This window comes from Sinocyclocheilus grahami, unplaced genomic scaffold, assembly GCF_001515645.1.
Source record: "Sinocyclocheilus grahami isolate Dianchi unplaced genomic scaffold, SAMN03320097.WGS_v1.1 scaffold126.1, whole genome shotgun sequence".
Classification (NCBI taxonomy): domain Eukaryota; kingdom Metazoa; phylum Chordata; class Actinopteri; order Cypriniformes; family Cyprinidae; genus Sinocyclocheilus; species Sinocyclocheilus grahami.
Window position 1 is genome coordinate 1578261 of NW_015505305.1, and position 26315 is coordinate 1604575.

Below are 26315 nucleotides of genomic sequence, written 5' to 3' on the forward strand. Positions count from 1 at the left end.
AGAAATATGCATATGAAATAAAACTAAAGATTATTAAACCAACAACATGCCTGTTAGATCCTGTACCCACTAAATTACTGAAAGTTCCTCTACAGTCAAAAATCTGGGTGTTATATTAGACAGCAACTTGTCTTTTGAAAATCATATTTCCCACGTTACAAAAACAGCATTCTTCCATCTTAGAAACATTGCCAAGCCAAGAAACATGCTACCTGTTTCTGATGCAGAAAAGCTAGTTCATGCATTCATGGCCTCTAGACTGGACTAGGCTATTGTAATGCACTGCTAACTGGTTGTCTTGTATCTTCAATAAACAAGCTACGGGTAGTCCAGCGGCTAGAGACAAGTCCTTACCAGGTCAAAAAAATATGATCATATTACCCCAATTTTACAGTCTCTGCACTGGCTGCCTATTCAGTTCTGTATCAGTTATAAAATACTATTACTTACCTACAAGGCCCTTAATGGGTTAGCTCCTGCGTACCTAACTAGTCTTCTACCACGCTACAATCCATCACACTCCCTAAGGTCGCAAAACTCTGGTAATTATGTCTCTATTTGTTTCTCTGTTTTTGCCCGTAACTAGGATTTACACAAGCTTCAGTCTGGATCCAGAACACCTGAGAAGAGATGAAGCCAACCCCTCAGAGGACCTCAGATGATGCCAACCCTGAAACAACATACAGAACTACCACATTTGGCTATAAGTTTGATTGCATCATAATAATTACTGTTAATAGTTCATCGTCTGTTTGATTACGTCTTTAATTGATTTTTCAGTACATTTTTGCCATATGTACATAAACTGACAGTCACCACTGATAAGCTACTACTAAATATTGTAGAAACTTAATTTTCTGTAAAGTTGCTTTGCAACAATTTGTATCTTAAAAAGCGCTATACAAATAAACTTGAATTGAATTGAATTGTGGTGTCATACTTATGAAATTGAGTGATTCACTGCTGTTTCGCAATACAGGGAATTAGCTCAAATGGTTGAGCGATCCAGAGGTAGCGGGATCGATGCCCGCATTCTCCAAAGTTTTTTCTACTCGTGTGGTCATCATTGCTCCAGAAACTCTTACATATATTATACCAACAAATGTATGTATTATGTGTGTAATTAATGTCTTTTTTTTTTTTACTTTCCTGTGTTTATTGCGTTGAAGAGATGCACGTTGAGTTAATCATTTTCCTATATGGGCAAGTAAACACGGCAACCTCTGACATGCGGCTTTCTAAAAACAGCGCTCACTGATAGTGGGCCTTGGCGTGGGGGAATGCCAAGCCTCATTATAGAGGGTACAGACAGGCATTTGAGCAATGGAGAGGGCCTGATTTCACCCCGTGTACAAGAACTGGGACAGTTTAATTTTCTCAATCTCAAACAGTCTCATTCTCAACTTCAGTGAATCCGTAGCTCGTCAAATCAGGATGGACAGCTTGGAGAAGCAGCTTATTTGTCCCATTTGTCTGGAAATGTTCACGAAACCGGTTGTGATTCTTCCATGTCAACACAATCTTTGCCGGAAATGTGCTAATGACATTTTTCAGGTAAAGTTTCAATTTTTGTTTCTCTGTCAACAAAAATATTTATGTACCATGTTTTAGAAAACAAATGAATAGTTTTATAGTGGTGTGGAAGTTTTTAGAAATGGTTTTGATATTAATTGTTTTATATATTACGTTTTATTTACTGTAGTTGGTTATCAGAGTGTTGCTTCACCTCATTCGTCTTTTTTATTTAAACACAGGCTATTTGAGAAGTACCTTACTCAGAAAGCTAAAATATATGAATATATGTAAATAAACAATCAATAATCTCTAAAAAATGAGATGTTTTATTAATTTGCTGTCCCACACTTCCTATACAGTCCTCAAATCCATACCTTCCCACCAGAGGAGGCACAGTGGCGACAGGTGGCCGTTTCAGGTGTCCCTCCTGCAGGCATGAAGTTGTGTTGGACCGCCATGGAGTCTACGGTCTGCAGAGAAACCTTCTGGTGGAAAACATCATTGACATGTACAAACAGGAGTGCATCAGGTTAGAGCTGGGTAACAAATACCCCGGGAAGCTCTAATAGGATGTCCACATGGTTTAACAAGATCCCTTGTGTGATACCTCAAAAGTCTCGAACAGATGATTTCTGGATAAACAGATGAAAATGTTGAGTCCAGAGCTCCAGACTGTGAGTAAAATGGTTCCTGAGATTTACATCATTCTGTTTAGTATCTCTTTACATATTCTCAACAGCGTTTTGTTGTAAAGAATTAATACATGGTATTCTTATATAATATTATTGCTTATAAATTCTTCTGTTTAGGAGCCAATAACTTCCTATTAATTTTTGTTTAGTCTGGAGCTCTGTAGACTCAAAACATTTAATCAATGAATGTCTAAAATAATATGATTTATATCATTAACAGTTAGAGATAGAAGCCCTTTTCCACCACATAAGAAAATAAAATCATGCTTTGGTAAATCATAGTTATGACATAAAAAGTAATAAAAGATACAAAGTTGAAATTTGACATAAAAAGTCAAAATTAAGGCATTAAATGTCATAACTATGACATTTATAAAAACTTTCTATATCATTATTATGATTTACTAAATGATTCATTTTCCTGTGTGGTGGAAATGAGTTTCTGAAATTGATATAAAAGTCAAAATTAACATAAAAGTTGAAATTATGACATAGTCATAATTATGTTAAAAAGTCAAATTTATGACATACAAATTCAAAATTAAGAGATGACATTTTATAATTATGACAAGTCAAAATTGAGATAATATAAATCAAAATTAAGACTAATTATATTATAATGTTATAATTACATATTGTAACTATGGTTACCAAAGCATGATTTTTTTTAATGTGTTGGAAATGGGCTTCCATAGTTACCTCTATTGTAGAGGTAATAATCCTTCAGCCTTTTAGTAAAGTGCATGAAGAAACCTTTTTTTCCCCCTTTAAAAAAAATAGAGCAGACATGCTTTTAAGAATGAAATTCCCCAAGACTGAACGATTAAGTTCTCCACCGCCCTGTCACTTTGCATCCCACTTAAGTGTTTCGCTTTATGAACTCAAAAAAGCTTTTGAATGAGAGATTCATGTTTTAAAGCTCTATAAATCAGTCAGTGTTTTGCACTGCAATAGACAGATTCCCATAGCGTCCATGTGGCTCCCAAGACCTGTGACTCAGACAGGTCAAAAGGCCAAGGATGACAGTCAGCTGGCAGCGAACTTATTTTTAATTCCACCAGTCAATGTTGAGTCTCCTAGGCGTAGTGACATGCATAGCAAACCCGCAATGTAGCCTAGTGAACTCTATAGTTAATTCATTAAGCATTAATTTGAAGTCCTGTCCACATCTGATTCAAAAGCCGAAAGGTTTTGAACCTTAGAATCTGTTTTATTATATTGTTTAACCTCAGATGTCAGACATTGATACTCATGTACTTGTTATTCTCCAAAGCAGCAGACCTTCTCCAGAGAGGAAGGTTGACCAGCCAGTGTGTGAAGTCCATGAGGACGAGAAAATCAACATTCACTGCCTGACCTGCGGCATTCCCACTTGCTCTATGTGTAAAGTGTTTGGCTCCCATAAGGACTGTGAAGTGGCCCCTCTTAACAGTATTTACCAGACGCAAAAGGTAAAACCTCTTGCACTTTTGAGGCATAGTGATATTTATGTTTGTTTGCATAAATACACCAGAGTTTGCGTCAGTGTGTAAGTGCTAGTCTGTGCAGCATATATTTTTACAGTTGTGTGTTAATATGCTTACGCACGTCCTCATCTCCAGACAGAGCTCTCGGATGGAATAGCAATGATGGTGGGCAATAATGACAGAATCCAAGGCATCATCAGTCAGCTGGAGGAGACCTGCAGAACCATAGAGGTTAGTCACCCTGTGTGGGGGCTTCTCCCTCCCCAAAGCCTGGCATAAGAGCAGGATTATTGATGAGGAACGTAAGAACGCTTCCTCTGACAAAAGATACACACGCTCTGGTATTGACGAGCTAGGCAGGCAGGAAGCAGGATTCTCTCCAGATCTCACAGTTGCATTCACAGAGGCTCCATGATTGACAAGCAAGCAGAAATGAGCCATCTCTGTTAAACATATGGCTCCTCTGATGGAAAGCCATTGTGAGCAAGGTTGAGGGTTGGACTCTGTCGAAGGAAAGAAACAGGAGTACATTTTAAACCTTAATCTTAAAATTTGGTGGTCCATAGTTAGTGATTTACATCAAACATAACGGCTGTGTTCCAATCGCCCAATAGTAGCCTACAAAGTGTCATTCTTTAGTAAAATTATTATTATATGCTATATATATATATCGCTCAAAAATTAGGAATCAGTATGATTTTTAAATGTTTTTAAAAGAAGTCTGTTATGCTCACCAAAGCTGCATTTATTTGACCAAAAATATAGCAAAAACAGAAATATTGTGAAATATTATTATGGTTTAAAATAACTGTTTTCTATTTTCATAAATTTTAAAATGTAATTTATTCCTGTGATAGCAAAGCTGAATTTATAGCAGTCATTACTCCAGTCTTCACATGGTGCTTCAGAAATCATTCTAATATGCTGATTTGCGACTTAAGAAACATTTCTTATTATTATTAATGTTGAAAACAGTTGCTGCTTAATATTTTTCTGGAATCTGTAATACATTTTTTTCAGGATTCTTTGATTAGAATAGAAAGTTCACAAGAACAGATTTCTTTGAAATTGTGTAACATTATAAATTGTTTATAAACATAAATCCTTATTGTCACTTCAGATCAATTTTATTCATTCTTGCTGATTAAACATATTAATTTCTTTTAAAAAACTGTAATTGACCCCAAATATTTGAACAGTACTGTATATAATATAAATATATATGCTCTATATCTATTGCATACTGTACAGTTATGGACATGAATGTATTTTAATTTATATTATATTTACATTTGTTATATATTTACAGGAAAATGGCAGGCGACAAAAATCCAAGGTGTGTGAAAAGTTTGACCATTTGTATGCCATCCTGGAAGACAGGAAGAGACAGATGAACCTGAAAGTGAACGCTGAACAGGAAGAGAAACTGAATTACATACGTGGCCTCACAAGGAAGTATGGAGATCATCTGGAGTCCATGACCAAAATCATGGAGACAGGAATCCAGACTATGGAAGAACCTGAGATGGCTGTTTTCTTACAGGTCCTTTATACCTACAACAGATTACAGAAACAGGATGAACCCAATAATGGAAAACTTTTGATATATTTATTTATTTTTAAAAAATACATTATAAAAAAAAACTGCCTGGAAAAGTCATGGAAATGAGAAATGGATATCTTTTGTAAATATACTGTTCTCTTGTTTGCTCTGCTCTAAAATATTTAATCTTCTAGATAATTCTTTTTGCAAATGCTGTTTCGAGAAAAACATGACTGCAGACCAGAATGAAAATATAAGTCTGTCTGTTGAGGGTCTTATTGGAGGCATTCATACACTATTAATTATAACTGTTTAAAGCCATGAATTCAAAAGACTGGCATGGAAATCCATGCCAGTGATGAATGAGATAATGAATAAAATAATAAAAATAAAAGATTGATAAAAATTTGTGGGAACCCTGTAGAAATTCACTATATTTTATACATAATTTGTGTTATCTTGTTGTGAAATAAATCTCTTTTTCTCTTACACATGCCATACAGAATGCCAAACCCCTCTTGCAAAAGTAAGTGTTGATTCTTTCTGCAACATTAATGTGTATTTTGAACAAACACACAAATTGATTTCTTGTTTGCTAGAATTGCAGAGGCATCAAATACCTCGCACCTGGAGAGAGTGGAGCGTGGCTATGAAAACATGGATCATTACTCTGTGAGCTTCAAAAGAGAGGGCAGGGCCCTACGCAGTATCGACTTCGCCAGAGGTACGGCTCACCTGAAATGCTCATTAACCTGATTCAACTTCAACTATCAACATGTGTGGGTTTAAATCAGGTTAGCTTGTTGAATTGATTAAGAAAATAACGTTTCGTTTTCATGTGCTATTCAGAAGCCTCTTAAGCATGTTTTCAGATTGTGACTCGACGAGCAACCAGTTCAAATGCAAGTATTTGCCCGTCAGTTTTCTAAAATCCACTAGAGATGTGATGCTAAAAATTGTCAGTGTTGTATGTGATCAGTATGCGGTTGATGGTATCTTCACGTTCAGATTGGTTTGAGAAAAATATCCATTTTATATGTTAAAGGAATAGTTCACCTAAAAATGAAAATTTGCTAAAAGTTTACTCACCCTCATGCCATCCAGTATGTAGATAAGTTTGTTTCTTCATTGATTTGGAGAAATTTAACATTATATTTCTTGCCCACCGATGGATCCTGTGCAGTGAATGGGTGCCATCAGAATGAGAGTCCAAACAGCTGATTAAAACATCTCAATCCACAAGTAATCCACACGACTTCAGCCCATCAATTAACATTTTGTAAAGTGAAAAGCTGCATGTTTATAAGAAACAAATCCATCATTAACATTTTTTTAACTTAAAATCTTTGCTTCTGGTCAAAATGCGAGTTCTCTATTCATAATATTGCTTCCTCCAATGAAAAGGTCATCTCGTCTGAAACAGGAGAGAAATATGCAGAGATCAAGCATTGTTTATAAGCAAAAACAATTCTAAACAAATGTGTCAGTGGATTTTGATGTGAGATTACAACAACACACAATGAACTTTTTAACTGGTGGAAGCTTTTATGTACTAGTATTTTGGCCAGAAGTAACCTTTTAAAGTTAAAACACCTTAATGATTTTTTCTTACAAACACACAGTTTTTCACTTCACAGGATGATAACTGGTAGGCTGGAATCATGTGGATTATTTATGGATAATTACAATAATCCATAAGTAATCCACATGACTCCAGCCGATCAGTTTGTAATGTTTTTATCAGCTGTTTGAACTCTCATCCTGACAGCACCCATTCACTGCAGAGGATCCATTGGTGAGCAAGTGATGTAATGCTAAATTTCTTGAAATCTGTTACGATGAAGAAACAAAATCATTTACATTTTAGATGGCCTGAGGGTGAGTAAATTGTCAGCAAATTCATTTTTGGGTGAACTATTCCTTTAAACTCTCAATGTTTGCAGATGATGAAGAGGAGGAGGAGGAGGAGGAGGAGGAGGATGAGGTGGGTGTCGATGCGGACGGCCGGGCAGGGCAAACAGACTTGGGAGAAGTGGATTCACTGAATAAAGCCCTTCCGTCCCTTCTTCCCCCACAACCCCTGAGCACACGCAAACCCGCTACATCATCATAACGTCACAAACACAAATATTGATCCAACATTCATTTTGCAACCTGTTCAAAACAATATGGACACTGACTATTTTACCAGTGACTTTCAGGTACTGGTACTGTTTTAGTAACTCCTTAATAAAAGTCACTAGATGACTAAATATAAATGGAGATGACATAAGAATCCCTTCCAAGATTTGTGGTGTTGTTTACTGCGTAGAGAGTGTTCGCATGGTATTTTCATTGCAGTTGGCACAGCAGTGGTGTTTGAGTTATGAATGATATGATTCGCTTTAAATATTCTCTGGATTTCATATTTAGAAACGTCAACATCAAATAAAAGGTTACCTTATGTAGTGTAATCATTTGTAACAGATTTAATTCAAACCAACATCCAGTTCAGTTCCAAAAGCATTGGTGTATCACATATACAGCAGATGCCTAATCTACATGAAGAAACATCCGTGGCAAAGCGTGGAAGTAATCGCCACATCTCTTTGCTCACAGGGTTGTCTTCCCCTGGTCTCGTAGGTGAAGTGTAAACAAGTGTTGCTCACACATCTTGGTGGTCGAGCTGAAATAACAATGCCAGCACATTGCATAATCCATATATTCTGGCCCAGTGGAGGGTGATCAGTGACAGGATGTGCTTCTGGCTTCACACAGAGAACGGCTACAACCAACTTAATGAGGTCCAGGGAGCACAACCCCAAAACAACACTCGTCTCACCATGTGTGGCTTCCACCTTCTGCAATGAATGAACAGTGTTGGGGGTAATATATTACAAGTAACGCGAGTTACGTAATCAGATTACTTTTTTCAAGTAACTAGTAAAGTAACGCATTACTTTTTAATTTACAAGATATGCATTAATTCATCTCACTCACAAAAAAAACAGATTCAGTATTCCTCAAAATGAATAAAAATAATGCAACTCAGAATATGACGCAAACCTGCAATAATTAAATGTTAAACAACGCAAATATCCTTTATGTATTTAATCCCATTCTATTTGCTTCTGACTTTCGATGATCCAGTTCAACCATAATAATAAGCACAAATTACTCTAGACAAACATTTGTGTCTATTTGTTTATTGCTGAAGTGTAGAAATTTCTTCTTCTGCATTCTAATGTACGGACGTAAATTTACTTTCCCTTCAGCCTGAGGCTTATTCATTTCAATTTTGGTGTGAAAAGGCTTTTATATTTGCCAAAAATATAACTTTTTTATTTTAAAAACAAACAAGCAAGCCATGTCCGGATTTAAAAAGCAACGCAAAAGTAACGTAACGCATTACTTTCCATAAAAAGTAACTAAGTAACATAATTAGTTACTTTTTTATGGAGTAACGCAATATTGTAATGCATTACTTTTAAAAGTAACTTTCCCCAACACTGTGAATGAATCCTAGTGAAACTGAGTCTGTGGTGCTGCGTAAAACATAAGGTGCCTTGTTAGTTCCCATTTGAGTTATTGATCAAATTTAGATGTGCTTCACCCATTTAGTTTAAGACATGGTTCAGTGAAACCAAGATCTCCAGTGCTGTAGAATGAGTCACCACACATCAGTTATTTGGTTTGATGTGAAATGTTTCAGTCATCAACAGTGTTTATACTGCATTTGTTAATCAGTTGCCTTTGTAATCATGGTCATGTCTACTACATTTTTTCCCCATTAACATTTTGCCCAAAGAATGTGAATTATCTTTTCAAAGACATGCTGCCAAATCCAGAAAAAAAATTCAATTTTGAAGTCTTTTTTATTATTATTATTACATTAGTGTAATTGAGCGTCAGAAAGTATATTGATTTAATAATTCAGTGTATATGTGCAATATACTCTGAGGTACATTATATGTGTTTATGACTTGTTTGAGCTTTTTTTATTGTTAGGTTCAAAGGTAAGTGGTAAAAAAAAAAAGTTAAACCAATCAGGAACAAGATGCCATATCTGTCAATCATCTCTGGATGACCTTCGTTTATTGATCCTTAAAGTTATAAAAAAAAATTTAAGAGTTTGCAGTTATCTTGACAACGTTTTAATGCATTGATAAATACATTTTACGCAATGACTGTGAAATATAAGTAGATGTATTTTTAATTATTTAATCACTTTTTCATGTCAATAATCTAGACAAGAGGTGTCAAACTGGCTTTCAAAGTTTTATTGAAAAATATAAATATAAGACATTTTCTTGCACAACAAAAATGAATGGTTGCTCATTAGTTTATTAACAAACTTAGACAATGTACTGTATGTCACAATGAAACTCAAGTCTGTCAGATAAAATAATACAGTACTGGAAAATAGTATTTTTTTAAGAAACTCAAACGTTTTCTTAATCTACAGTTCTGAATGATCACTTATACAATAACATTGATGGAGAGTGATGACAGTTTTGCGCTTCATATACACCTACTGTACTCTATTCGCCTTCATTGAAATATCTACAAATAAATAAGTCACCGGTATAAATAGATCATGATGGAAAAGCAGCACTATGGTACAGAATATTCATGTTTGTGCTAAATGTAAAAATATCTTTGGCTGATGGGTTTGCTCATGGTTACTTCCCGAATATTTCCATCATTTTGCGGTTGCTGTGAGCTTGCTGGGCCATTTGTTCGGCTCTGGCCATCTCCAGTACTTCTCGTAGCAGATGAAAGGTCAGATCCAGGGAAATCGGTGGCTCCTCCGACCTGCGCTCTCTCTCCACGGAGTCGAGCGCCCGGAGCGCGTAATTGCCATCCAAGCGGCCGATGTTTCCAACTTTCCCCTCCAACAGACGCTGCGTTAACTGGAGCTGCAGTGCTCTTTTGGAATACTGGGATGTCTCGGGGAAGCTGTCGGCTGGGGATCGGGGAGAATTCTGGTTTCTGTTACCGAGCCGGATGAAGTACTCCTCCCCTAACCGTGCCAAAACCGATGGCGACTGTCGCTCTCCATCGGGGTCCGTTGCTGGCTGGTTGGAGCTTCTTTCGATGGCTCTACATTCATACGGTGGTGGAAAGGCAACGAGCAGAGCCACGGTGGTGACGAGAAAATTGAGCTTCATGTCAAAAAGTGGCGTGGAGAATCTGCGGGAGAAGTGAGTCAATTATGCGCACGATTTCAACTTCTCAGCAACTGTTTTGCGCACTCTGGGACGAAGCTCAAATCTTGACAGATCCAATTTATTTAACGCGCTCTTACTGAACATTAGCATTGCACAATTATATATTTCTAAGTCCACTTGAGCATTTACGCGCGCCTTAAAGTTGGATAGCTGGGTGCCTCATTGTGCGCAAAACACGAGGACGCATCCATAGCAATACAAACTAACTAGAATAAAGATTACCAGTTTAAGATGTTATTACCTGACGTTTACTAGGCTACCTCAATATGAGCTGTCTCATTCCAGATAAGATGTTGCGTACCTGTGCGTAATTGGTATATCCTTGGATGGTTTTTGAACTTTGCGAGGTGCGTCTGTCTTCCAGTTGTTACCTACCAAGTTATTACTTTTAGGACGTCTTCAAAGGAAGGCTGGAGTTTGCATTTATATAGCCACGGTCAGCGACAAGTGTCACGCATTTAGTAGCTTGCGTCTGCGCAGAGGGGAGAGAGAGTTGACATGAATGAACGTAAGTGAACAGTTTTCGGTTTGAATGAGTCATCGTGGTGTGTGTGTGTGTGTATGTGTGCGTCCTTGAGTGTGTATGTGTGTGAAAGAAGATGCATACAAACCAGGAGTATTTTAAGGTCCTCCATATTGATCTTCTCTCATCTTTTTTTATTATTATTTATATTATATTTAAAATGTCCCCTGTTTAAGCTTTATGCCTTTAAAAAATATAAAACGCATGGTGCGAATTATGAGGCTCCATAATCACGACTTCAATACTCTCAAACGAAGTCAAAACAAAGTTTGGTGTGAGGGCCTAAAAAGCGCATACTAAAAGTTCCCTAAAAGTTAGATGAACGTCGAACGACGAACGTCAACTGACAAAATGACACCGCACTTGAATTTATTAAATAATTCTTACACTGATTCAATTCAAATTATACAACTTTATAACTGATAAATCTATACTCTTTACTTAATGTGGGTTTTCATTGACTGGTTTTTAATATTTGGTCGCATTCTTGATCTTTGCTTAATTGCATATTCATCTCTAATGACCAAAGATGCATTTAAAGTGGTGTCACTGCAGTAATCAATTCCTTGGTCACCTTCCAGGTTGTTTCCGCCGCAAAATCGATCAAATACATCACAGTAAAGCGCAGGTTGTTCAGTTGTTGCAGCCGCAGGCGCACAGGCGTGGTGAAGCTCGGGCGATGTTCTAGCGGGTGTCACTTCTCCAGACAGCACAGACAGAGCTTTGGGTCCCGGTGATTACAGATGAGCCGCGGCAGGACCGCGTAACTCTCGCAGTCACTGCTGTCAAGTGCTGTCCTCCCCCTCACAGTCCTCGCTCTGCTCTGGCCATGAGGGAGGCTAGGAGATGGAACACTTCAGCTCGAGCCCCTTCACACCTGCTTTCAGAATGCCAATCAGAAGGCGTCTGAATCAGCTTCTAGACAATACATGCTAACATGTGTAAAGAAATGGCTAGAGGTTACATATTTCCCAAAAGATTTGAATGGAAACTCCATGCTAATGCTTAGTCTTTTCATCTAGCCATGTGGGTTTCTTTAAAAAAAAAAAGAATAAACATTTTTGCTGGTTTTAAACATTTTCACTGCTAAAAACATGCACTAGGCACTTTCAATGAATAGGATACAAAACAAGGTTTGAAATCACTTTTTCTTTTGTTCTTAACAAAAAAGTGTGCCTGACCTTCTCAAAATGCTGGCTATCAATCTCACTTTAAAAATGATTATTTTGATGTTGTAAATAAGATTAATAGAGTATTTATTACAAGAAAATACTATTTGCTATATACTACAAGAAAATAATATTTTCAAAATGTATTTGTAATTATTTGTGAATTATTCAAGCAATTTAAGCAAATAAAGTAAATCCTATCCAAGTTTTTTTTCAGTGTATGACCTGTTTTATGTTTTATTTTATATATATATATATATAAATTAAAACACTACAATGAACTGAATATCAATTCACACATTAGGTCAAATTTTCTTTGTAAAATATTCTAGCAATTATTGAGCGAAAATAGTTTCAAATGATATGAATTGAAAAACAGCTCATACACTGAAAAATACAAGCTGTGCAAGAATCACTCAGAAATTGTTAGATCACAAATCACAAAGAAATGTTGACCTATGTTGAATTGATATTCAATTTATTGTAGTATTTTACTTTATTTTCTATAAAATAATACAACAAAAACAGCTCATACACTGAAAAAAATAATGTAGGATTTAGAATTTTAGTAGGATTGTATGTCAGTGTATAAGATGTTTTATGTTCTATTCTTTTATGTAAAATAAAATACTACAATGAATTAAAATGCAATAAATTAGGCCAAAATTAGGACAATGTTGTGTGATATTAATGGTTGGATACAATCAAAAAATCAAGAATTCTGGAGTAGGAGAGGCCAGAGGAGGGATACAAACGTTTGATGTGTTTTGAACTAGCTAACATTTCATGTTTATCTAACATTTCCAGTAGTTCTTACAATAAAAGCATGGAATTTGTGCCTGTAACGCTTTTTTTTTTAAGTCGTGGGGCACCAATTTGCACCCTATTTGTGGAAAGTGCCATTACATTTATGATATGTGGGATGGGGAAGGCTCAGGGGAATAAGGCTGACGGTTAACAAGAAGAGTGGATTCAACCCAAGAATAATGTTATTATGGATAATGGCTGCATCCATCTACGATAAAGCTGACAAATGAAGAAGGCGGCAGACATCTTGGTTCTATTTTGAGCTCCTCAAAGCACCTAGTCCCTAATACACTCAAATTTACGCCGGTGATTCACTCGGTAAATTAATTATTATTATATTCGCCCCACGTAGCGCAACCGTCTGTATGATTCTAAAAGTTAGACAAAACATGAAGCAATTCCTGACATTCATTGATGTTTCAGACCGAATACTTTTTCCACTGCGTGGGAGTTTTCATTCTGATTGATTGTATGAGGCGTTCAAACAAATGATGAGGTCAAAATCTTAAGCGTTTCTGCGCAAAATAAAGTAGAGCAATTTTCCTCCTCCCTTCAGGCCCTGTGTCAAGTCCCATCATGACATGCGGCTGCTTTCTGACACAAATGCAATGTACCACCTCGCCGCAAAATTAGCTAATTCGCTCGTGGTCATCGATGTCACTGCGATTTCAAATCAACGTCTGCAAGTGGATCACAAAACACGCCACATGATGAAACACAGGAAGTGCTGTGGGCCCGGCGCATTGAATCCATACGAGCGCTTTGTATGGTTTCACTGGTGTATGCTGGCTAAAGGCATCATAATGCATATGATATGTCGTATGTTTACCAGCGGCTCTAAAGACAAAAACTGACACACTTCAGAGAGTTAGAGATACATTACATCTTGCTCCTGATCGGTGTAATACTTAACAGAGTGTCATTTGACTCTTCATTCAAGTTTATTCAACTCTTTACCTCATTTGTTCCTCACATCGCCATAAGACACTTCACTTTCATCCTTGTAATTGCATTGGATGACGGCAGCACTGTTAACAATGACGCCATTAAGCTGCACACCGTCGTCAACAGATATAGTCTATTCTGGTCAGCTGTGAGGAGAGATCAATAAAGGTTGTCAGTACCATAAATGAGTGTAAAGAGGCTTAGAGAGCCTGCTGATCTCCTTGCTCCAAATAGACTGGGGTCTGACTCAATAGAAGGGCTCATCTGTCTTCTCAATGGGGTGTTTGCTGATATGAATTGGTGTCTTTAATTGAATTCAGAAAACTCACAATATTGGTTCCCTCCTGGTTTTCAGCCGCATATTAATGGCACCCGGAGATGTTTAAAAACAGCACACTCCGATGTTTAAAGACACCATGCTGTTGTTAAGTGAAAGACTTTTCTGTATTACTCCCTTTTTATAGGTTGTGTACAAATTCACACACCTTCATAGTATGTACTGAATTTGATGAAGAACTTACTTCTCCAATGTCAATATTTGAACTTTATTGGTATTGTACCTATAGCACTTTATTTATTAATTTAAATTATCTTATATAAATCTTTAATATTTTATACAAACAAATATTTTATTATTTAATATTAATATTTTAATATTTTCCTATGACACTTTACTTAAATATTTTGCATAATATGTTAATATTTAATATTTTTTAAATATACATTTTAATATTTAATATAAAGTTTATTTATAGGAAATATAAGTTAATCAGTAATTGCAAACTAATATTTGGTCAAATCTTTTTTATGGAACAGTGGGTTGTATCCAGATTACCTTCATAATATGCACAAAATGTTCTTTAAATATAAATATAGCACTTTACATTAATATTATTGTTATTAATAATAAATATTTTCAATAAAACATCAATATTTTACATAAATATTATAATATCAACTCTTTCATATTAATATTTAAGTATTTTCCTATGGCGCTTTATTATTTTAAAAAAATTATATAAAAAATTAACATTTTATATTTTTAATATAGATATTTTTATATTTTATTTTTTTATGTATTGATTAACTTATCAGTAAATCAATAACTGCAATACCAATATTAGGCTGTGTACCTTAATAGTACAGTATGTACGAATTTCACGAAGAACGAAATTCTTCACTTTTTTTTAATATCTTTGTGCTAATACCTTTAGCACTTGAAAAGAACGTCCTGGATCACAGTTCTTAACTGTTTTTTAAGATCTGTTGGCCGCTGAGCTCTGATGGGTTTATGGGATAACAGAGTGTCCACTGGTTGCACACTATAAGGACTCTACTAGCTTTTAATCTCAAATGAACTGAATCATAATGCAAATATGGCAGAGACTTTATTTTCTGACAGAGATGTCTAAATTAATCAGCTGTGCCCTATAAGTTTTAATAAGCTTGTTCAAATTCAATTGCTCATGGGTACGTAAATGTCATCCAGGATTATAGTCCAACCAGTGGAAAGTTATAAAAAAAACAAAAAACTAAACGGAGAGCTCCAAAATCATGTCACTGCAACCCCATCAGGCGACTGTCCTTTGGATGCATGCAAAATCTGCTCTATTTGGATATTTCATTGAGAGCAGTGAGTCCATTAAGAGGTCTCTTAAAATACAAGGAGCTCTTGGCTGTCAGGGAGAGCAGATGAGGTCAGGGCTCCGAGCCGCCATCTCACCCCCTCACAAACTGGATCAGCACGGATACGCCAGAGTCACACACAGCGTCAAACATGAGCAAAATATCATCTGGCTTAATTATTCATTCAGAGTGAGCGGAGATGGTCTCCTCTGCTCCGCATGCATCTTTGATTTGTTACTTTGAATATATTACATATCTGGGCCTAATTAAGTTTTCCATTGATAATTTGAAGCTTGTTGTTCTGCAATAGAAAGCTTTGTTATTTTGACGGATATTTTGGGAAGGCATGTCTAATTGTGGGAAGGAACAAAGATTTTCCTGTGTATTACAAAAGAAATGTACCTTTTGTTCTGCCACCCACAGGTCTGTTTATTAAGAAATGCAGTAGTTCACAGCTAATATGAATACAGTCTGCAGTCATGATTCATGAATGATAAGTTCTTCTATTTTGCTACTTTAAGCACTGTTGTTTTGAATTGTTTATACAGCAGGGATTTTATCTTTTTAAATTAAATGTAAATTAAATAAAATTCCTGACTGAACAAAATCTTTTTCTAAGTCCAGATTCCACTTTCCACATTCTTCACTGTTGGCCTTTGTTGTTGAATCACCTTGAGATGATGAGGAGGCACAGATATTCTGCCAGTAAAGCCATTCTCTACTGCACCCGTCCCTTTCTGGTTTCATCTTACTCGTCCAGTTTTGAATTATCTGTCACAGACAGTGTAGGATCCCTGTCTTTTACCTTTTTCTGACACTTCTGACTTTGCGATTTGCTGGGCCTGACAACACATTCCTTTGTTGTTGAATCACCTTGAGATGATGAGGAGGCACAGATATTCTGCCAGTAAAGCCATTCTCTACTGCACCCGTCCCTTTCTGGTTTCATCTTACTCGTCCAGTTTTGAATATCTGTCACAGACAGTGTAGGATCCCTGTCTTTTACCTTTTTCTGACACTTCTGACTTTGCGATTTGCTGGGCCTGACAACACATTTCTTACTTTGTCTGTGACATGATTTGATATGACGTGACATGAGTAGCCCTCATGAGAAGACTTTGGGTTCGGCATGAAAATCAATCATACATTTGAGTCAACTGCACTGACATCTTTATATAGCAGAGTTATCCTGTAAACTAAAGTCCTGAGGTCCTCCGTGTCTTTCATACTAAAATCATTTTAGCATGAGATTATTATACTAGAAAACAGTAAGGATTTATAATACAGTAGATAAACGACGTAGGGTGAATTCACTAAACAGCTGCACCACTTGCAAAAACCTGTCATATTCACAAACAACCCACTATACAGGGCAAGCACTAAATGTGCTGAAATACTGTCATCATCATCATCGCTTTCAAAGCAAACATGCATATTTTTCTATGCAAATGAGGGTTATTTTAGAATACTATAGATTTGTTATTAAAAATGAACTTCACCTGAACAGCAGAATCCATTGAAATCTTCAAGAAGCATCTGAAGACACACTCTTCTGGGAACACTAGAAAACAATATCAAAGCAAAAGATGTATGTGAACTTATAATATCCCTGATGACAATAAACTGTGAATAACAACGTAAGATTTGTTACAGACAGAAATCATGATCTACAACTCTGAGTAACATATAGGGTGAAGCGTCACTTTTTAAAACAGCACCATTGAAAAAAAGCACATCACAGCTTTTTATTTCTTTGTATGTCAAAGTTCCTTTTTTTCTTAAGAATACCTTTAGGGCTTGCTGCTGGCTTTTAGACCCTCTGAATTTGTTATAAAGACTTTAAGATTTAAAGACGAGCCAGAAGCATTAAACATGTGTCTGTAAGCATCCCAGCAAATGTGTATGTTATTCACAGGTATTTTTATTTGTTTTCAATGTATAATTTAGGTACTGCAGAATATTTTTATATTAGTAAACAAAAAATGCATGAACATCATATTATGAAAATCATATCTGTGTAGTCAAATCTGGCACTGCATGCAATGATTGTTTATTGAAAAACCTTTCAGGCTTACACTACAAATCTTTGTCAACTAACTGCACTACTAAGTGCAATTCCATGAATATTTTAACCAAAGTGTACTTAATTTTCTTTTGTGCAGCAGCTTTTAAACTAAAATGCTTTGGAGACACTGCATTGCACTGTAAACATGTTTTGTTCAGGGCAGTTTCATAAGAAAAACGTCACTCTTTTTTGTTAGGTAACCTAAATATATAAGTTTTATTCAACTCAAATACATAATTTAATACATCAGAATCAATCTCACGACATTAGGTAACTTTCATTGGAGTTACATTAGGTAGGCCTAACTTCAATGAAAGCAATTTTTAGGGTCAGGTCAGGTAGAAGCAGTTTTGTTTTAGTAGTTGCTGATCACATTGAATTTTTTTAATATTAGCATCTTAATAATTTGGAAGAAAAAGATAAATAGTTTAGTTTGTTAACCTTAAAATTGCTAAACAGAACATTAATATCAAATATCCTGACTTCTCTTGATTTATCACTGAGCAAAAGTGACCAGCGTTGCCCTCAACTCATTTGGAGTCTTCTCTAAATAGGGCATTCGATCCTGTGGGAATATTTCTGAACGATCTTTGATCATGTTTCAGTGACACAGAAGAATCAATGATTTGTGGCCTTTTCCTCCGTGAGCACACAGGGAGAGGGCCGCTTTGCCCTGTCACTGCCCCTTCACACACACACACACACACACACACGACTCTGCAGTCTGCACTGATTAGGAGCTTCATTTTCAAGCCGCTCCTTCATTCTGCTGTTCGTCTTCATCCCCATGTGTTGCCTAACACGATTAAGCACATCATTTTCATACTGTTCCTGCAGGATTGTCACTAGACCAAAAACTTTAGACATTCTCACTTTATTGTTTTTTTCTGAGGTGATGCTGTATTTGCAATTATGATCAATCCAATTATAATAAACGTTCTTTATTGGCACTGATTGTTCCATGAAGAAACTTTAACATCCATGTAACCTTTCCATTGCACAAAAGGCTCTTTATAGTACAAAAGGACTCTTTCGATTATTAAAATATTCTTCACACTAGGATAAAAATGGTTATTTTAAGAGATGGCCACTGATAGGTTTTTTTGGGAGAACCCATCAATCGCATCGCCATAAACTATTTTTAAGTGTAGGCAAAAATCAAACACCCAACTCCTTTTGCTAGGTTGCACGTTTCAGAAGATTTTTTTCAAAACTTCAAATTAAAGGGACAGCCAAAAATATATTTTTTGGTTATTTTTACATGTATGAATGACTTTTTTTTTTTTTTTTTGCTGAACATCAAAATTGTTTAGGAATATTTCAACTGTAAAAATTGTGTTACAGTAAAATGAAACAAAAACACCCTAATGTATATTACAGAACAAAAACATGAAGAAACAGGCTATTTAAATAAAACAGAATCATGTGATGTGTTTTCACCATAAATTATACAGCAATACATAGTTTTTACTTAGAAAAATTTATTTGATAGTATTTAGCAATAAAATTATGTATAATGCAATGGTAAACCATTTACAGTTTTTTTGCCTTGCATAGTAAGGTAACTTGTAACCAATTAATAGGTTTTTGCTGTAACCTTTTGTTTTCTTTTTTTTTCTTTTCAGTGTACAATGAAAGTCAATGGGGTCCAAAACAACACTGAACCCCACTGACTGAACCCTAAAATATTTCTCAAAATATCTACAGTGGAAAGAAACTCATACAGGTTTGGAACGACTTCAGAGTGAGTAAATAATGACCACATTTTCATTTCTGGATGAACCATCTTTTAATGGGCACATAAGCATATGGAGTCCAAGTGACTGATCAGTAAAATACCTTTATGCTTCATTCAGCATTGTGGTATTTACATAATCAGCCACCAATTGCATCTCTCGATGAATGTGGAAGTGTGCATCCCTCAGAGCGGATAATCAACGTGCAATGCTACGATGCACAGGGACACCCTCCAAAAGGCCATCCGAGAAACAGCTATTTAAAACAGTGAGTTTCGAAAGAAGTCACAGAGTATTCTAGGTTTAAAAATCTTAATTACCTTGGCCAAAAGTTTCCCTTCCTGTAGATGATTGTGGAAGGCTAAAAAAGGAATTCTTAGAACAATGCCATTAAAGAACTATCTAATTGGTGTGTGAAAAGGTCTCCTTGGTCTTCTCCATCTACATCATTATGTGGATATTTCAACACATGGTCGTACTTTTTTTCTTTAGGGACCACGAACGAGAAGCCTAAACAAAGGCGTACCAAAGTCATCTCCTGCACTAATTGGCGTTCATTAGCTCCAAGGTTGATACTTTGAGCTCTCTCTATGAATCTCAGACTGAATAGATCATCAGAGGATTGCACCCATCAATCAGTTTGATTTACCCTGTTAATTAATCACCATCATTAAAGTTGCTAATTGTGCAAAAAGAACGAACGTAAAGTTCCACTGTGTGTCAAACGACTCTTTGCCATCAAATCATGTTTCATTCACGCACACGAGGCGGGGATGTATAAAAATGACTTCATTTTGAAAAACCCATTCCTAACCGAACCCAATGTTGCGACACCTGAATTTACTTAATTAAACATTGTAGATTTATACAGACACAGGGTCATGCATCAATCAATTCCATGTGAGCGTAAATCGAAATGAAACCTCTCAGCAAAAAAAAAAAAAAAAAAAGCTTCATTTAAGGTTTGTCAAGTGTAGAGGCAAAGACATTGAGATGCTCGGCCTAGCTCTCATTGCAGTAAGTGTACCGTGTATTTTTCACTTGTTGAAAGCAGTCATCAGCTTAAGTGATTGCAGTCAACAAAGCTGACATCTTGTTTGGGAATGAATGACAACAGATGTCCATGATCAATTAGAAGGAGATGTCAGCGATGGTGAACTGGCCGTGGAATTTATCGAAATATGAGTTACAGGCTCTCATTGGATGAGTCAGCCTCTCTCAAGGGAACGGTGCACGTATCTTTATAGTCTAGGCTTAAAAAGTGTTCCCTCTCCAGGCCTCTTTCCAACTTTTAACATCAAGAAGGGAAAAGACAAAGCTTGATGTTCTCTCTGAATAGAGGACAGAATATGGCACTGAATCAATAAAAATGTCGATCCAATAAAAAGAATCTCCCCCAGTCTCTGAAAATGAAGGGAATAAATACAGTGGATTGAATTTTCCTTTGACGTGTCTAAAAATTGAGAAGGTCTCCAGCGTCTCAGGAGAGTCAGCGTTCTCTCTGAAGTGCACACTTAAAGCTTTATTATATCGGTTTATGTCATTACTGAGCGAGGACCGTGAGTTGCCGATGTAAAAACAAGAAGCTCGGTTTTGTCATAATTGTATTTTCACGCAGCACATTAGCAGTTCATTAGATCAATTAATGAAGATGTTGTTTATTGCATTTACTGCAAACATGTCACAACACACATTAATGAGCAATAATAATCTATTTGAATTAGAAGAACCTGAACTATTTATTTATAATATCTTAGCAGATGCATATATTAAACTATGATTATAAAAACTGAAAAGAGCGGGGCTAGTTGTCACACAGGGAAATTAAAGCTTGGGACAGTTTGATGCTGCAGCTTTACGTACTAATTCAAATGTTCACATATTCAATATTGCAAGTACTTAATAAATAAATATATATTTATTAAGTACTTGCAATTAGATTAAATTACATTTTAAAATACTCGTAATCAGATGACAGTTACTTTTTTATTGATTGTATGATTACATATTATTCCCACAATAGCAATTAATTGTTCATAATTGATTGATTCTCCCTAATTCCTCTTTTTCATCTTTTAAATGTTCCTTTCTCAAATAACCTACCACTTATATACATTCAGAAAATTTCCAATTTTGTGAACATTCACACAAAGACCAGTCAATATTCATTTGACTATACACAGAACACTGAAAGACCACATAGCATTTGACCGCTGGACTTACAGTGTTTTCTCAACATTTAAACTTTGCATCAACTACTGACGAACACATACATTTTTATTTGAATTATCACCCTGAATTAGGTTAACCAACCATGTATTACTACGTCTTTGGAAGGCCTTTTCTTTAAAAACATTAAAGGGTTAGTTCACCCAAAAATTACTTAATATTAATTACTCACCCTCATGTTGTTTCAAACCCGTAAGACCTTCGTTCATCTTCGGAACACAAATTAAGATATTTTTGATGAAATCTGAGAGCTGTCTGACTCTGCATAGACGGCAACGCAACTGAAATGTTCCCAATGAATGAAGCTGACACAGAACAGCATACGTTGTTTTACGTCCAGCGGATATTCTCCAAAATGGCACCAGGGTGACGCGGAGGAGACAAATTGTTGAATAAAGTTGTTTTTGTTTTTCTTTTGCGCACAAAAAGTATTCTCGTAGCTTCGTATAATTACGGTTGAACACCTGATGTCACATGGATTATTTTGCATATCTCCTTGCTATGTTTCTGGACTTGGGAACATTTCAGTTGCGTTGCCGTCTATGCAGGGTCAGACAGCTCTCAGATTCCATCAAAAATATCTTAATTTGTGTTCCGAAGATGAACGAAGGTCTTATGGGTTTGAAACGACATGAGGGTGAGTAATTAATGAAAGAATTTTCTTTTTTGGGTGAACTAACCCTTTAAAATGCACAAATTCATGTTATTTCTTATTCTTATTTTATCTTATGTAATGCAGGGATTCCCAAATGTTTTATTTATTTTTGTTTGTTTGTTTGTTTGTTTATTTAGTTTGCATGTTCATGGTTCTGTGATGTTGGTTAATGGCCATATGACATGCAGGTAAACAAATTAAATATAAATTTTTTTTAGTTTGTTTATTATTTTTTATTTTGATTGTTGTTATTTTAAAATTATTTATTTTAATTTAACATTTTATGATTTAATTAATTATTAGCTATTTATTAAACTAATGAACCCCCTGCAGTTCCTATACAAAACCCAGTTTAGGAAACCTTGAGGTAATGTAATGTTTAATGCATTTCATTATGTTAATAACAACAAATGTAATATAATTTATTTTTCTTTTTATATCAAGTCAATATGATAAACAAGCTAGGTCAAAAGCAATCTAAAAGTAATCAAAAAGTAGTCTGATTACATCACCTAAAATGTGCAATGTAATGGATTACGTTACTAACTAAAATTTTTGTCATGTAATTTGAAATCAGTAACAGATTACAAATTTCAAATAACCTACCCAGCTATACGTATATACATATGTATATACATATGTACATACATATACAAATATATATATATATATTTATACAACAGTTCTTTCTGGTCCTTGAACCTGACTGGCCTTTTCCGGCGGTGTGATATTCTAGTGACTACAGAAATTGTCACAGAATGTACTTTTACGATTTTTTTAGGCAGGAATGTAGTTATTTAGACTTCAAATATGCGGTTTCTTTGACGTTTTTGGGGATGAGCTCCAGGGCATCAGCGGCCATTCAGTCATGGGCGTCGCTAGGCCATTTTTGGGGAGCTATAGCACCCCTAAAATGACTACTCAGCCCCCCTAAAATTTTGCAATTAGTTCCATAAACTGTACACGTATTCGTGATCGCCGCAGTCCCCTTTAAATGCAGGCAGTTGTCTGTGCAATGTAATCCATTACATTGCACAGACTCTTTCAGACTCTTTCAGACTCTTTCAGCCTCTTTCAGCGCGCTCTCTTTCAATCCGCAGAGTCGCAGAGCGAGAAACAGAGGACAAGGTGTGTGTTTATCTAGATTGTTATATCTGCATCTGTGCAATTCTTTGTCATAAATACAGTTTACAAAATATCATGGGGGAGCAATCGGTTCCTCATCTACTGTAGCCTAAGTTTTCGCTACATTCACCCCTCATCACACCACAGATTTCCTCCAGTGAAAATAAAGCACATATGCACATATACTTTATGCAAGTATAGTATGATTTTTAATGAAAATCCTGGAATCGCCCCTGCATTCAGTGCTCATGATTATTCAATAAATAATATTTTATATAAATAATAGTAGTATTTAATAATAGTATTTAATCTTGAGAAAGGATGTTTGTGTTCCTGATGGTGATTTTAATTACATTATTCCGCCATTAGATGGTGACAAGAGACTGTTTTTATGATCGAGTCAGCAGTAAAGACTTTTATATTGAAAGAGACTGAAACTGGGTTGTAAACAAGAAAGTTATTACTTTCAACACCTTGTAAGACGCAGCCAACAAATGCACTGAGCAGCCCTGTCATCGGAAATCACCCTTAACAGATGAAAGGATAGTATGACAAAAATATTGCTTTCCTTAGCAGACATTCAAACTAATGTTTCAGTGTGAATATGAGATTGAGCTGTAGAATGAAGGCTGTGATGTTTTTGAATAAGTAACAGAGGTTTGGGCTCAGCTGTTGAACTGTCAAACTGAGATTTGAATCCATGGCGGAAGGAAGTAGTTACACAAAAGAGTTTTTAAACTCTGTTGTTGTCTCTTTTTTGTATACACACTTGTGCCATCGAACTGTTGTATAAACGCAGTATCACACTCGTAGCTGTGCAATATGGCTGTATATCAGCACGCTGTGGCTTACCCTCCTTGTGAAGGGTGTCAATGATTGTCTTCTGGACAACTGTCAGATCAGCAGTCTTCCCCATGATTGTGTAGCCTAATGAACCAAACTGAGAGACCATTTTGAAGACTCAGGAAACCTTTGCAGGTGTTTTGAGTTGATTAGCTGATTGGCATGTCACCATATTCTAATTTGTTGAAATAGTGAATTGGTGGGTTTTTGTTAAATGTGCGCCAAAATCATCACAATTAAAAGAACCAAAGACTTAAACTACTTTAGTCTATATATATATACCACAACTTTTAAGTACTTTATAAAAGAACTTGCTCCAATTCCCCACTTCAATTGTTCAACAGTTCAATGTGTTCACAGAGAACAGACTGGCTGCTTTAAATATGTTTCCACAAAGCTCTTGAATGATAGAAAAGTAGACTTTGTGTGTCCTTGTTCTTCCTGAAGAACTGTTCTTATATTCTGACGAAGTTGGAACCTTTAATGAAAGCACCCACATATTCAATGTCAAAAGAGACGTATTCATGATGCTTTAGTCTATAGGGACCGGATTTGTTTTGATGTTTAGAGAATTTAAAATCAAGCTCACGTTCAAAATGGCCCTAAGATAATTTCATTTATTCCATCCATAAAGTGTGCTAATCTCCTGTTTTATGAGTCAAAATATGTATGCCAAAGAACCATGGCTTTATTCCCATGCTCATGGGACAAAAAAAACTCTGCATTTTCTTGCCCCGAGGATACGTGTGCATCTGCATCATAATGCGGCATTTGTTTTTTCACGTGCCATGTATGTACAAGAAGAAGAAAAATTCCACACTCCAGCTTTCAGATCTGTTAACGCAATTGGCAAATCCACACCTCCTGGTGAATTGAGTCACATCTAAAAGCAGTCAAGGCTTGAAAGTTGTCTTAGAAGTTGGGTTTTTAGAGCTCTGCTACAATGTGCATCAAGTTTTATAGAGCTCCAGAGTAATTAAAGTGTAGGTTGTCGATTTCTCATGATTATCTCTGTTCAGTGAGCTGCAACATAAACAACTACGTTGGCAATACTGAGGGAAGACTTCAATAGCGGAAGTGAAGTCATGACTCATGAGAAAGAAATGCACTGTGATTCACACTGTAAACGGCATTATATTGCAAACAGTATATCGCCACAGGACTGCTGGACTGTGCAAACACTTTTTTCCAATATAAAGTAGTTTTCCTTAAAGGAATAGTTCACCCAAAAATTTTTATTTACTCAACCTCAGGTCATCCAAGATGCAGATGGGCTTGTTTCTTGATCAAAACTGATTTGAAGAAATTTAGCAGTACATCACTTGCTTATGGATCCTCTGCCATGAATGGGTGCCATCAGAATGGGAGTCCAAACAGCTGATAAAAACATCACAATAATCCAAATAATCCACACAATTTCAGCCCATCAATGAATGACTTGTGAACTGAAAAGTTGCGTGTTTGTTATAAACAAATTCATCATTAAGATGTTTTTAACTTAAAACCATTGCTTTAGTCTAAAATATGAGTACTCTATCCATAATATTACATTCTTTAGTGAAAACGTTGTCTCATCATCAATTGATGTCTTGTGAAGTGAAAAGCTACAGTATGTGTTTGTAAGAAACAAATTCATTATAAAGACGTTTTAATTTTAAACCCTTGCTTCTGGCCAAATTATGAGTTCATAATCCATAATCACGCTTCCGCCAGTGAAATAATTCCATCCCGTGTTGTCCTCTCTCATCAAAATCCACTAATATATTTGTTTAGAACTGTTTTGGACTGTTTTCATTTGTACTGTAAATAGTGCTTGATCTGTGACTTTTCCACTATAGAAAGCAATATTATAGATATAGGACTCTTATTTTAGCCAGAAGCAATGGTTTGAACTTGAAGTCAAAAACATCATCATGATGGATTTGTTTAATATAAACATGCAGCTTTTTGCTTCACAAGACAAAATTTGACGGAGAGTAGTAGATTATTGTGATGCTTTAATCAGATGTTTGGACTCTCATACTGATGGCACTAATTCATAGCCAGGATCCTTTAATTATAATGATTGTCTTAAAGGTGACATATCATGAAAATCTGACTTTTCCAGGTTTTAAGTGCTGTAATCAGGTCTCCAGTGCATCTACCTACCAAGGAAACGTGAAAAAG

General features: G+C 35.9%; 2 protein-coding genes across 3 annotated transcripts; one reads left to right on the plus strand and one right to left on the minus strand.

Annotated features, from left to right (window-relative positions):
- Positions 1 to 1036: 1036 nt before the first annotated feature.
- Positions 1037 to 7555, plus strand: LOC107590338 (tripartite motif-containing protein 55-like). Of its 2 annotated transcripts, XM_016279042.1 has the most exons (9): positions 1037 to 1104; positions 1410 to 1554; positions 1875 to 2044; positions 3481 to 3658; positions 3809 to 3904; positions 4983 to 5216; positions 5720 to 5742; positions 5816 to 5940; positions 7160 to 7555. In XM_016279042.1, exons 2-9 carry the CDS (start codon positions 1435 to 1437, stop codon positions 7327 to 7329), a joined length of 1116 nt encoding a protein of 371 aa, XP_016134528.1. In that variant the 5' UTR covers positions 1037 to 1104; positions 1410 to 1434; the 3' UTR covers positions 7330 to 7555. The 2 variants fall into 2 exon arrangements, with proteins under 2 accessions (XP_016134528.1, XP_016134529.1); XM_016279043.1 differs by lacking the exon at positions 1037 to 1104 and having other exon boundaries at positions 1327 to 1554; positions 3484 to 3658.
- A 2074-nt stretch (positions 7556 to 9629) lies between these two features.
- LOC107590339 (corticoliberin) lies at positions 9630 to 11572 on the minus strand. Its single transcript, XM_016279044.1, has 3 exons — positions 11524 to 11572; positions 10728 to 10898; positions 9630 to 10388 (listed from the first exon to the last, which is right to left on the minus strand). Exon 3 carries the CDS (start codon positions 10364 to 10366, stop codon positions 9878 to 9880), a length of 489 nt encoding a protein of 162 aa, XP_016134530.1. The 5' UTR covers positions 10367 to 10388; positions 10728 to 10898; positions 11524 to 11572; the 3' UTR covers positions 9630 to 9877.
- Between the last annotated feature and the right edge of the window lie 14743 nt (positions 11573 to 26315).